Genomic DNA, 13,400 nt, shown 5'->3' on the forward strand with positions numbered 1-13,400 from the left:
TCAAATGGCTGCACTAATCGTGTGTTTGGCTGGGCCCTTCATCTAGGAAGCTACCTTCATCCTTCCTTTTTTGCCTGCCCTCCATTCTTCCTCTATCTAAATAATTGTACTTAAAAACTTTCAAGAAAAGAAAAGAGCTTGACCTAAGATATCCTGCATACAAACTGCAGGCTCAGATGTCTCTAGGGGGTAGAGTCATGCACATCCCACCTCTCCCTTCCACGTAGCAGTTCGTCATACTCTTGTACACAAGTACAGATGTTTTATTAGTTAACAATGTATTAAATATAACCTGCATATTATATAGGTCTAGGTAGTGACGTATCCAGGAATGTACATCATTCAGTGGTGATTTGTACAGATGCTGTATCAACCAAACTGGCCTTGCAAAATCATCATGGAAAACAGTCCAGGCACAAACTCTGTTGCTTTACCTTTTAGCATGATAATGAAGGTAAATCAATGATATCTTCTTGCCCAACAATCACATAAATAAATAGATAAATAAATAAATAAATAAATGTTGGCCCCAGGGCAAGTGAGTGAGCAGAATTTTGCAAGGCTGCATTTAATTTCTCTGTGGTCCTAACAATCACCACAATTAGTTCCTTCTGCTACAGGCATACCTGCTTACAATGGGGAATTGAATAGCCTGAGATTTTCCTCTCTGCTGATCACCTCAGCTTTCTCTTCCCCCTTTCTCCCTCCCCCCTTTAATTAAAAAAGACAACAGAATTAGAATTGTTGTACTAAAAAAAAAATCCCAAACGCACAACTTCTAGAAAGGCATATCCACCTCTAAGTAAAAGTAGAGAGCAGCTGTGTTGAAGAACACGTTTGGTTTTGTCTCTGTGGCCTCCCTAGTTTCTCTATTTGTCATACCTTCTATCCAGCATCACTTTCACCGCGGTGGCAGCTATGGCCACGCAGCGCCGCATCCACACGATGAGTTTTAGGGGAGAAGAAAGAGCGGGATTAATAATGCATTAGTTTTGCAGCCCCATCGAAGGGAAAATAAACAAAATAGTAAAAGTTGCGGTGAGGGCAGGGAAGTGGTGTAGTAGCGAGAATGCATTAGTCCTGCGGGCATACCGAGGGGATATAAACAGGATAATAAAAGTTGGGAGCGGGAATGCATTAGTCTTGCAGTCACATCAGGGGGAAAATAAACAAGATAGTAAAAATGATTTCTGCGGGGTGGGAGGGGAGGGCGGGAATGGGGCGAGTCCTCCAGCCTTCCTGAAGGGGGCATGAGCAGAGTGACATCGCGGGTGGGAGCGGGGCGCATGTCTGCCACCTCCCCCGCCCCCCCTCGCACGGAGGGGAGGGGGGCAGCAATAAGCCCGTCTAACGCTCGCCCGGGCCGGGAAGGGAGGCGGTTTCGCACGGGCTGTCCCGAGGCGCGCCGAGCGGGCCCGGCCGGCGGCCCCGGCGGGAGGCCGCGGCACGCAGCGCGTTAGGGTTAGGCCGGCCGGGGGAGGGGGGCTAAATGGCTCGCGCGGGGGACGGAGAGTGGCAGCACGCCGAGGTGGGTGCCCGGGCAGGGACGGCGCAGCTCGCAGGCGGGGGCGGCGGGCGCGCTGGGCCGGGCGGGCGGCGGCGGGCCGGGCCGTCAGGTGTCCGGGAGAGCCGGCTCTTCCGGCCGCGCGGAGGCGAGGCGAGGGGCGGGCGGGCGGTCCTGGCGGGGCGCCTCTCGCTCGCGCACGCTCTTTCGGCGCGGCGGTTGGAACCGTTGGGGGGCGGGGGGCGCGCGCGCGCGCTCCGCCGCGGCTCACGTTCCTCGGGCGGCTCGCGAACCATCGCGAGGAGGCCCAGGCCGAGGCCTTCCCCGCGGGGGCGCGCAGTGCGCCTGCGCGCCGGCCCCGCTCTCTCGCCTGTCTGCCTGCTGTGTGGTGTCCTCCTCAGTGTACCGCCGCCGGGCTGCCCCTGCCTGCTTGCGTGACTGAAACAGCCTGGCCGGTTGGTCGGGCGGGGGCGAGAAGAGGCTCTCAGCCGGCGGTCATGGGCCCTAAATCACTGCCGTGGCGGCGGTGGCGGCGACGGCGGCTGAGTGACTGAGGGGAGACACCGCCGGGGGAGGGGGCAGGCAGGCAGGGGTGAAGCGTGTGTGTGCGTGTGTGGTGTTGACGACGGTGTTTTTAACCCTTAGATGGTCTCTAGCGAGCCGTTGCTGCTGCCTGTGTCACTGGAGGGCGAGTTCTCCAATAGCATGAAGGAGATGATCGGCGGCTGCTGCGTGTGCTCCGACGAGAGGGGCTGGGCCGAGAACCCGCTTGTCTACTGCGACGGGCACGGCTGCAATGTCGCAGTGCATCAAGGTGAGTAGGCAGGCGAGTGCCAGCTCACCCGCTCCAGCCTTGCTGCTTCCTTCTCGATCCTCCCTGCCCTCTTCTCTTGGGCCTGCCTTCCTCTCCCTCCCCCCAAGCCCCCTTTGGCTGTTTTTCTCCCCATCTTCTCTCCCTCCACCTTCCCAGATCCTTCTTGTCACCCTTGAAAGCTATTTCCCTCTTTCTAGGGCCACGTGGTTTCTGGTCTGACCCGTCCTGTCATCTGTACTTCTAGTCAGTGTGTCTTTTTCTTCATGTGGGACTTGCTATGTTATGGCTTCTTATATTGTGGCTACAAAAAAGGAAGAACCCCTTTCTTTTTTTTCCCCTTCTTTCTCCCCTTGTACCTTTTCTATGTCTGTGTGTCCCAGTCTGCTTTTGCACCCCGTTAACAACTTCATCTGTAGCAGTCCAAAGAGTACTTGAAACTTCTCTTCTTTTGCTGAACCTCTCACCAATCTCTGTTTCTGGCAGTTGTTGCTGTATTTCTTCATATACTCGATCCCTGTTGTCTCTGGCTTTCCTAATAGAAAAAAAAAAAAAATTGTGGGGCAGCCAGTAGATGAGGAGGGGTTTGGACTGGAAGAGAGTGGCGTGGAGGAAAGCCTTAGCTGTCATGTGACTTCTTCCTTTGCCTGCGTTTCCTTGAATGTCATTTGGCTGATGTTTCCTGGTAGATGAAGAGACTTCCTGTTGTGGTTCTGCAGGGGGAGGGTGCTAGTCGGAATGGCTGATGCTGGATTTGTTTGGATTAGTGGAGGCTGTTTGGTTGGTTTCCAGCTCAGCTCAGGAGCTGGCATGTTCCCTCTATGTGCGATTGTTTTGTTTCTGTCAGTGGGTTGACCCTTCTTGTGAGAGCAGAGGGAGAGTCTGGGTTCTGCTGCTTACATTGTAAGAAAGGAAGTTAGGATGACTTTTGCTTTCTGGTAGCAGAAATATGCATGGTAATTTCTCTGTATCAACTCCCAAGCTGTTGTGTGAACTCTGTGGTTGGCTCTTTGACTTTTCCTAGGTTGTGAACAAATTTGAGGAGACAGAAAATCTGAAAGCTGGTTCATTAGTCTGAATGCCTAGTACATATGAAAGTACTAGTAATGTGTGTCTCATACTTGGTTTTAAATTGTGTTGATAAAACCGTAACTGCTTGTTTCAAGTACATGGCCCTTAATAAACAGGTAAGAAATACTGAGAAATAGTAATAATTTAAGGAGATCTGAAAAATAATTCAGTTATTCTTCTGTCATGGTTTAACCCCAGCTGCTTGCTCCCCCCTCCGTCCTCAGCAGGATGGGGAGGAGAATGGAAAATACCTCATGGGTTGAGATAAAGGCAGTTTAATAGGATAACAAAGGAGGTTATAATGAAGCAAGCTATGCAGAAATGCAGTTGCTTGCTACCCATGGAAAAAAAAACCCAAACCCTGATGCCTGCTCTGTTTCTGAGCAGTGATTCTGCCTCCTGGCTCATTTCCTCAGTTATAACGGGAGCATGACACTCACTGTATGGCAGGGAATACCCCTTTGGCCAGGCTGGGTCATCTGTCCTGGCTGTGCTCTCCCAGCTCCTTGTGCACCTGGCAGGGCATGACAAGCTGAGAGGTCTTTGACTTGGTGCAGTGTAGACACTGCAATTACCTCGCGGCAAGTAAAGCCATTGGTGTTTGTTGAGTATTTTATTCTCATACTAAATTCAAAACACAGTGCTATACCAGCTACTAGAAAGAAAAGTGTTGCCCCAGCTGGAATCAGGACAACTTGTTAATGTTGGATTGAACGCAAAGAGGAGCTGACAGCATTTGTGAAATTAGTCTGGTTTGGAATTGGTTTTGCATTGGGTTAAGAGCTGAGTTGTGTTAACTGGTAAGTTAACTCTGCTCTTGTGGAATTCTAAGGTCATGAAAAAGAACACTAAGACATTAATACTTTCAGAAGTCATACCTGAAACAGGATTTTGTATTGTTTTGGGCACCTCCCTCTGCATAATTTGATAATATTTTTAGTGAAATAATTTGGCAGCAGTTGAAGAGGAAATAGGGGGAACAGCAAAAGTCTGTTTTAAGAAGTATACTAATATAGAGACACACTTGAGTAAATTGGATACAAGAATATTGAATTTTTGTAAGGTCAGGTCCAAGTCTGAATTTGAATGTTTTGATTTACTGTATTCTTGATGTTTTATGTTTTGGCTTTGGTGAGTCATGTGGAGGTTGTGTAGGAAGCATGTCTGCTCTTCTCGTATACAAAAAGTCTGTAGTAAAAGTAGTAGTCCTCACCATTCAAAGCTCTCAGCCTTTAGTTCAGACAGCAGTATTACCCATGAGACTTTACCACCTGCATTTTTATTGTTGTTATAGTTATTTTTAGTTCAGCAATAACTTATTTTCAAGTGTTAAGTCTCTGGCAAGTTATGTAGGGTAAAATTTCTTCATGTGTGTAAAGAAGCTTTGTAAAGTGATGTAGGTATAAACCAACGGAAGTCCTGGAATTCACAAACCAGTATCACAGTGTATTGGACCACAGACCTGTGGTGGACTTTTTTAGGCTCTGGGTGTAATGTGTTACGTTGGCAGATATAGAAGTACTCCCCTTCCACTTTGTTTTTGCCCGGCTCATGTTGCCTTTAGATCTAAGTGTCAACCTTATCTTTGAGTTGCATTCTGTAATTAGTTTCTTACTCTGCACTCTCTTGCTAATTTAAATGTCTGGTTGCACATTTCAAGTCTCCCTCTTAATTTCTAAAGAGGAATTCAAAGGTCCCCCTCACCTGTGGTTAGCATAGATGCAACGAAAAGATGTTTTTTTCTCATGTTAAAAGCTTCACTGTACAGTAGAAAGGGCTTATCAAGATAGTGTTTGGTCTGTCAGTACTTGGGTAATGTATTTGAAAATCTGACAACTGGTCTTAGTATGACTACAGGTAGGTATGATTTCATTGACTCATTTGCAGAAGGAAAGGTGTATTGGCCAGAAGGTTTTTATATTACTATTAAATTAGTGTTTGTGGGTTCTTTTAATTTTCCTTCTTCAGGCTAGCACAAAACCAATAATATTTTTATATATATGTTGGAAGATACTAATTGAACCTCAGGTTTCTTCTTAACTATTAATTTATGACAAATGTATTTCTCTTTCCACACTTCCATTAGACTTTCTTATTAAAGTAACATGACTCTTGGGAGTGAACAGTATTGCCAAATTACTAAACTTGTTTTCTGTAGAATTTCTTACTAAGTCCTGGGTCCTGGTTGGTGGTGTTTTTTGTTGTAGGTTTTTTTTTATATGCACTATAAAAATATGTGATAGTTTTGCAGAGAAATCTGCATCTCAAAATCTGTGTCCTAAGGATTTATGTAGTGGCTCAGCTATTCTTGCTACTGATGCTGAGTTTAGTTTGTGTTTACTGCCCCATATGAATTTTCAGCGGAAAAAAACCCAACAACTTTGTATCTTTGTTCAGTTTATTATGGATTTCCTACTTAGGACCAGTTATTTTACTCAGACATAGCAAGAGAACTTCATTGTAACTGTGTATAATTGTCTTGTGACAAACTTGGATTTGCTGGTTGCTTTTAGTTATGTCTTAAATAAGATGACTACAAACGATGGGTGTAGGTTCCTGTGAAGTGCTTCTGTGGTAAATAAATAGCAAACCAGGTCATATATTGCTGTTGCTGAATGGTTATATTACTTTTCAAGTTAATCTCTCTCTATATATATTTAATTTAACAAGTTTGTTTAATGAATTTTGCATAAAGTTAAGTGGCAGCTTATTGTACTTTGTACCATTATGATAGAATTTCATGTGCAATGTATAGATGTCAATTAAGATGTATGAAAAGGATTCAAGATCAACTAATATGAAGCCTTTTTTTATAAGTCATGTTAGTACTACTGCAGTACTGCCTGTGTTTGCTGAAATATTTTGTCTTGTTCAAAACAGCTTGCTATGGAATTGTTCAAGTACCCACTGGACCTTGGTTTTGCAGGAAGTGTGAATCTCAGGAAAGAGCAGCCAGAGTGGTATGTGTTTTGTTTATTAAGTACTACTACTTGTAATGCTTATGTGTATAATATTTGCCCAAGTATTTGGATTTCTGGCATAATTCCATTTAGATGCTATTCAGAAGGAATTTTTTTTCTTTTTTTAAGTGGAATTATGTAACTGTCTTAAGTATTTTGACAGTTTGGGGGAGGGGCTGTTCGTGTGGGTTTTTTTTTTCCCCCTAGGGTTTTTGTTTTCCCCCCAACTGTTTAAAATATTTTTTATTCTCTGTGGTGTGAGTTTTGTGTAATTTTGTCAGTTTAATATTTAAATACTTAGGTATGGAAAGGAAGGAGAATCTGTGTCAAATTTTCTTTTACAGCATCTTTAGATAGCCAGTTGAAAGCTGCAGTCTAGGAACAAGTAACCAATAAGTAGTGTTCTTAATTTCGTAATCTAATGCTTACTTGGAATGTGATACTTCTATTTGAAGAAACATTTTCTTTCTCTTTTTTTTTTTTTAATGGTAAATATTGGGGATTCAGATAATCCTTCTGAACAAAAAAGCCCCCCCACTTTTTTTCTTGACTACATGAGGGTTTTTTTTTTTTTTTTCTTACACTTGTATGTTATTAGATCAAACTGTGATATCAGGCACTTTTAGAAAAAGATAATCATATTTCTCACTATTTGGCACTTCTTAGTTTGTCTTCCAGCAAAAGATAAAGTGAGTTTTTAGAAAGACTAAGCTGTTCCTTTGCTTCTGAAAACCTTTTCATATAAAAAATGTGAGACGGGGTGATGCAGCTTCATGGGGAAGTGTGTAAATTATTTCTTTTATATCTATAGACAAATGAAGAGCCTGAGACCAAATTTTCAGTGACTAGTGGAGTGTTTACATGAGCTGTTTGCTGCACCTATTTCATTTTTTCTAATATAAAGTACTGTAGAAGTGGTAGGATGACTTAACGTGTGAATTTTTGGCACAGGACTGAAGAATCTTGTTCCCCCGCTTCTTCCAAACTTCCTGCTAATGCTTTCCTATATCCTTGTAACCTGGACTTGGTTCCTCCTTACAAAACAGACCTGTTAGTGTGAGCAAGAACAGATTGAGTTCTGTGCACTCTACAAATATTTGTCAACAGGAGATCAAAACTGTGTCTCTTTCTAAAGAAGGGCTGTTTCTTTCTGCTCTTGGGAAGGCCATCAGCACTATGAAGTTTTAAGAGGAGCATTTTTATAATGGTGCTGAGTTTGATATGTGCAGGCTGACAGCAAAGTTAAAATACAGAAGAGGAAAAGAGAAGAGAGATGGTGGCTAAATGGAGATTTTTTTTTTTTTTTTGGTGCTTGATAGGGAATTCTCATCAGGATTTAGGGTATAACAGATGCAAGGAATGACGGAGAGCTGTACTGAATTCTAAAATTAACAGATGTCTCACTGGGTTCTGTTAATTTGAGTTTACCAGAGAGAATAGCTTTGCTAGGCATTATACTGATTTTCTTCGCTGTTGAAGTTGGGAAGGAATAGTGATGAACTCCATTAAATCCTGTGCCCAGTGTATTCTATTTGTGTTTCCACCTAAGAGTGTCTCTCTGTCGTTTATTTTAAGGTTCAATAAGTTGATTACTGATCTTGTTTTTAAAAAGAAAAAAATGCCCATTTGTAACATAGCATAGGTTTAAATGGTTCTCAAGTGAAATAAATTGCATATGAGGTAGAAGAGGTTGATAATGGTTGAAGTCTTATCAACTATGTGTATATTAGTGAGTATGAAACATGGTAGCTGTCTCTAAGATTTCTTGAAGAAGCCTTCAATGTTTAAAAACTAAACTGAAGCTCTGACTTCAGTATGAAAACTGGAACTCTATTGTAACCAGTTTATCAGACTGTACTTGTAATGGACTTACTTGCAAAAGCAAACCTCCTTATCGCTGTAGGAGACTGAAGCTTAAATTTTTTTGCTGGCCTCTTTGTCTAGAAACAAAACTGGAATTAAATTAAACATGTAACATTGAACATGTTCTTTAAAAACCCCTGAGCTTTCCCTCAGGGCATGTTTTCCCCTGCTCATGGTGCTGTGTTGTGTGGGTTTTTTGGGTGTGGATTTTTGGGTGGTTTTTTGCTGGTTGTTTTTTTTTAAGCAGCAGTTACTGGGCAAATAAATCTATTCTGATAAGAGACTAGAGTTAATTGCTTGCACTAAAATTTTTGTTGCTTTAACAACAGACAGAAATAGACTAACTCAGAGGGTGTAACTCAAGTAGGTGGGTCACCAGAGAACTTCGCTTAACAGCAGGTTATAGCAGTTGTTTTTCTATACACTTTCAGCTGTTACACACCGATGTCTACTGCGGTCCCTTTCTTTCTGTCCTGCTGCAGAGCTAGTACATACTGCTTGCCAGTGAAAGCCATACAAGCCTTCTGGCTGTTTGACTTCCATGATTTTGATGGTGAGGTGTTAGCCAGTGCCCTTGAGTTTGAATGGCCAGCTGCTGGTTGGAAAGCATAGTTCCATACCTGACGAGTCATTCTGAGTTTTGGCTTTAGCAGTGTTGTGTTTTTGTAAACCTGAGCTGTTTGGATAGTGGACGTACAGAGGTGCCTGGTAATTATTTGGCATAACTTATCATGTGTATGTAATAAATAAAGGTTGTAATCCTAGTATGCACTTTTTACAACCACTGTGTATGCTTTTATCTATTGCTTGAAGAGTCTTAGTTTTCCCTAAATCGGTTAATTTATCTTAGCTGACTTGTGGTGAGGTTGGAACCTCAATCTCTTCAGGGTGAATGGCAACTGCTCCCAGCTTTGCCTGTGTCTGTACTAGCTGCTATTATCCTGCATAGTGGGCCCTTTTGATGTCTTCCCAAGTACCTTATGAATCAGAGAGCAGGACACATAATTGTTGATGTAGGAAAAAAATAATATTAGGGTCCATGAGAGGATATATACATATGCAGTAGTGTGTAAGAACTTTGGTTCCTGGCTTGGGAAAATGCATGGTGCAAATACGTTGTCCAGGGGCTGATGGTACTGTTATCCAAAGAGAGACTAGAGAAGCTAAGTTTAGGAATTGTAGCACAACTGTCGTTCAGAAAGACCTCCCCACCCCCAGCCCTACATGTGCCAAACATCCTTCTTGATGAACTTTTAAAAAAATCATTTAATTATAGTGTCGTATTGAGTCAGCGTGAGACGGAGTTAATTTTCCTCACAGAGCATGGTGCTGTGTGCTGGTAGTGAGCAAGGTGTTGGTTGGTAACACACCAGGGTGTGTGGCTGAGCAGTGCTGGCATAGCATCATGGTTGTCTCTCCCAACACCCGCCTTCACCAGTAGGCTGGGGATGGGGTGAGCAAGATCCTGGGAGAGGACCTAGCTAGGACTGCTGACCCTGATTGACCAAAGGGGTGTTCCATATCATATGAGGTCTGATCTGAAATAGAAGCTGAGAGAAAGGAGGAGGATGGGGGAGGCATTTGTTATTTATGATGTTTGCCCTCTGGAGCTCAACAGTTATGTGTGCTGAAGCCCTGGGAAGTAGCTGGACATCACCTGCTGATGGGAAATAGAGAATAAATCTTTGTTCTACCTTTGCTTCTGTGCACAGCCTTTTGCTTTATTAAACTACTTTTATCTTAACCTATTATTTTTTTTTAGTCGTATTTTCCTCCCCTCTTGTCCAGCTGAGAGGGGAGAGATAGAGTCGCATGGTGGATGCTTGGCATCCAGCCAAGGTCAGCCTACCTCCAGTACACAGACAATGTGTTTGTGGTTTACTACAGGCTACTCTATGCATGCTTATCATGAAGGAGCTGGAATAATCCGTGTGATAGAGTTATCAGGCAGCACGGAGGCGTACAACACTTGCACAAACAATTAGCTCGGGCAGGCTTATGAGCTACATGTAGCTGCTGGTCTTTGTGAATTCAACTCAGTTCAGAGACACCAGGAGATCTCAGTACTGAAATTCAGTGTGAGGAATTCCAGGAAGTTTTACTACTTCAAGCACAGCTCAGCTTCTACATGTGAGGTCAGATTGCTTACAGGGTTGCAAGTGAATTAGTATGCTGTTGATCTGTTTCACTGGAATATGTATATTATAAGCCTGTCAGTGCATCTGGAAGAATCGGATGGTACAAGTTATTCTGAGGTTGTAAAGGTGAGGCTGTTTCCACTTGGCATGTCTGTTAGAATTTTTTTTGTTTTATGAGGTGGCTTATGAAGTTGAATGCAGTACTGGCCCAGAACTGAATCAGCATGTTTGCAGGACCCTACAGCTGGTCTAATAAGCCACCTGGATGTTAGTCCTGGGGAACATGTAGAGGGGGCTGTGACTCCCTGTGGTGCTAGCTGCCTTTAGATTTGCGATAGTATTCATTGAATCTCAGATGAATCTACTGTGACTAGAGTCTCTGCACTTGTACATGTGTTTCACTGAGCTTGTGGAGACAAAGGCTATGTTGCAAAGTTAGTTTAGTTCATACAGTACTTAATATGTAAGGATTCAGAGCTGTAGAAATGCAGTTACACTGTGTACCTCCAAAGCTGGTTCAGGTATAATGTACTCTCGTAGTGAGAGTTTCCTGCTAGTAATCCTGCCAGACCTGAGCTGTTCCTGCATCTGCTGCACAGATGAGCCACAGTCTGAATGCTTGAGAAGTCTTTTTAAAAAATCTTTAATATAACAGTGATTGCAGTTCTCTCTTGCAACTTTCTTTTGTAAAAAAACCCCACAACCTTTCATTATGTGCATCTACAAGTTTGTTGCCATAGAGTTACTCTCATAAGAGTTGTATGAGAGATCCATAGTTAAATGCTCTATCCCCAGTGCTTGTGTAGCATAAAATAACTGTAGGTGTAGTATTACTTACCTTTTGCCTAGACACAAGAAAGTAAAGAACGAGGAAATAGGAATGTAGGCTTTTGATATGCAGGTAGGTTTGTGATCAGAGCTCTAACAGATCTGGCTCAACAGGTTGCCTCCAAGGGAATGGGATCTCAGTCCCTGTGCTTAGAATCTGTTTCAGTGTGGCTGTTACACCTGTGTCAGTAATCTAGAATGCACATTGATAAACATGGTCGCAATAGAGGTGAACTACGTTTAATTGTAGAAGAATTGTTGTTTTCTTTTTTTTTCTAGTTTGAAATACTGGCCACCAAATCAGTCGGGATTAGTATGCTGTGCATTCTGTTTGAAGATATATTTTGAAATCACTCCTAAAGAAATTTTGAAATGTTTGTTTTTAAAATGTGTTTCCATAATTTTCCTTAAAGGACATTTATATAAGAATATTGCTACAACTGCTTTATACTAGAACAAGTAGTAAAAAAATTGCTTTAGATTTGAGCATAAATAGAAAAGTTGACATGTGCTTTTGTTATTTGTGTGGCTTCTACACAGCAGTAGAATAGTAACTTCTAAATAAGACAAGAAGTGACTATAAAAAAGAAACTGCTAGTACATTTTTAAAGAAATATGAGAAACTGCTACTTATTAACAGTATCTTCCCCCCCCAAAAAACCACCCCAAAACAAGCAACCCAACCACAACCCACCAAACAACACAACCCCAATAAAAACCCCGTCTTGTCTTTTACGAAGGGCTGGAAGGCAGTGAATGTTTATTAGCGGCTGGATAGCTGGAATAAAAAAAAAATAAATCTGCCTGAAGATACTTAGGCATAGCATGTTGTATTGGGTTAAAATGGCAAGGTTTTGGTAGCAGGAAGGTTATGGGGTGACTTCTGTGAGAAGATGCCAAATTCTGCTGTGGCTGACAGACCTAATGCCAGCCAGCTCTGAGATACGGACCCTTTGCTGACCAAGGCTGAGCCCATCAGCAGCAGTTTTTTGGACCTCTGGGATACCATTCCCAGTAAGAATGGGAAAAAAAAACAACAGTGGAGCAATTACAGCCAGAGAGGGGAGTAAAAATATGTGACAGAAACAACTTTGCAGACACCCAGATCAGTGCAGAAGGAGTGTGAGGAGGCACTACAGGCACTTCTCCCCTGCAGCCCATGGAGACAACCATGGTGAAGCAGGCTGTCCCCCTGCAGTCCATGAAGGATGATGGTTGACCAGATACCTGCCTGCAGCCTGTGGAGGACCACATGCTGGAGCAGGTGGGTGCCCAAAGGAGATTGTGCATGGGAAGCCTGTGCTGGAGCTGGCTCCTGACAGGACCTGTGGAGAGAGGAGTCTGTGCTGCACCAGTTTTTCTGTCAGGACCTGCGACCATGTAGGGGACTGACACTGGAGCAGTCTGTTCCTGGAAGCTTGCAGCCAATGGAGGAGACTCATGCTGGAGGTGTTTGTGAAGAACTGCAGAGAAATTTGCAGAGGATTGTCTCCTGTGGGAGGGACCTGCTGCTGGAGTCCTCCCCATGAGGAAGAAGTGACAGAGACACTGTGTGATAATTGACCACAACTGCTGTTCCCTTTTGTCTCCGCCCTGCTGGGGTGGAGGTAGAGAAAATTGGGAATAAAGTTGAGCCCAAGGAGGGGTAGGGAGGGAAGATATTTTAAGATTTAATTTTAGTTTCTCATTATCCTGCTCTGGTTGGTAATAAATTACATTAATTTTTGCAAGTGGAGTCTGTTTTGCCGGTGATGGTAATTGGTGAGCGATCTCTCCCTCTCCTTATCTCGACCCATGAGCCTTTTGTAATATTTTCTCTTCCCTACCCAGCTGAGGAGGGGGGAGTGCTGGAGTGGCTTTTGTGGGCACCTGGCTTCCAGCCAGGGTCAGTCTACCACAGACCTTTTTGGCACCCAGTGTGGGGCATGAGGAACTTGAGATAAGGATAGTAATTGGGAGAGGTAACAGGCAAAACATGGGCTGAACAGAGCTAGAGAGGGAAGAGTGAACTGATTGTGGGGAATATATGTTGTTCTAATTGTGGTGAAGATGAAACTTCTTTTATTCTGAAATGATTCAATGATGTGTGTGTCTTGTCCATTACATAGATGGATGAGTGTTGTTTGCTTTTCATTTCATGAGGTGGAGATAATATTTTTTCCTGTTAGATTTTTTATGTATATGTAGTGATTACAGACCCATAACATCACTGTACCACAACTCAA

The 13,400-nt window shown here is 43.2% G+C and overlaps 1 protein-coding gene across 2 annotated transcripts in view; it reads left to right on the top strand.

Annotated features, from left to right (window-relative positions):
• Nucleotides 1–2,101: 2,101 nt before the first annotated feature.
• The window catches only part of MLLT10 (MLLT10 histone lysine methyltransferase DOT1L cofactor), a 135,867-nt gene continuing 124,568 nt past the window's right edge, over nucleotides 2,102–13,400 (top strand). For both annotated transcript variants that reach the window (XM_084279699.1, XM_084279700.1), the window contains exons 1-2: nucleotides 2,102–2,318; nucleotides 6,267–6,346. In XM_084279699.1, the coding sequence (XP_084135825.1) occupies nucleotides 2,150–2,318; nucleotides 6,267–6,346 (249 nt within the window). In that variant the 5' untranslated portion in view covers nucleotides 2,102–2,149. The remainder of the gene's footprint in view (nucleotides 2,319–6,266; nucleotides 6,347–13,400) is intronic.

Source organism: Gallinula chloropus, assembly GCF_964237585.1.
Source record: "Gallinula chloropus genome assembly, chromosome: 2".
NCBI lineage: Eukaryota > Metazoa > Chordata > Aves > Gruiformes > Rallidae > Gallinula > Gallinula chloropus.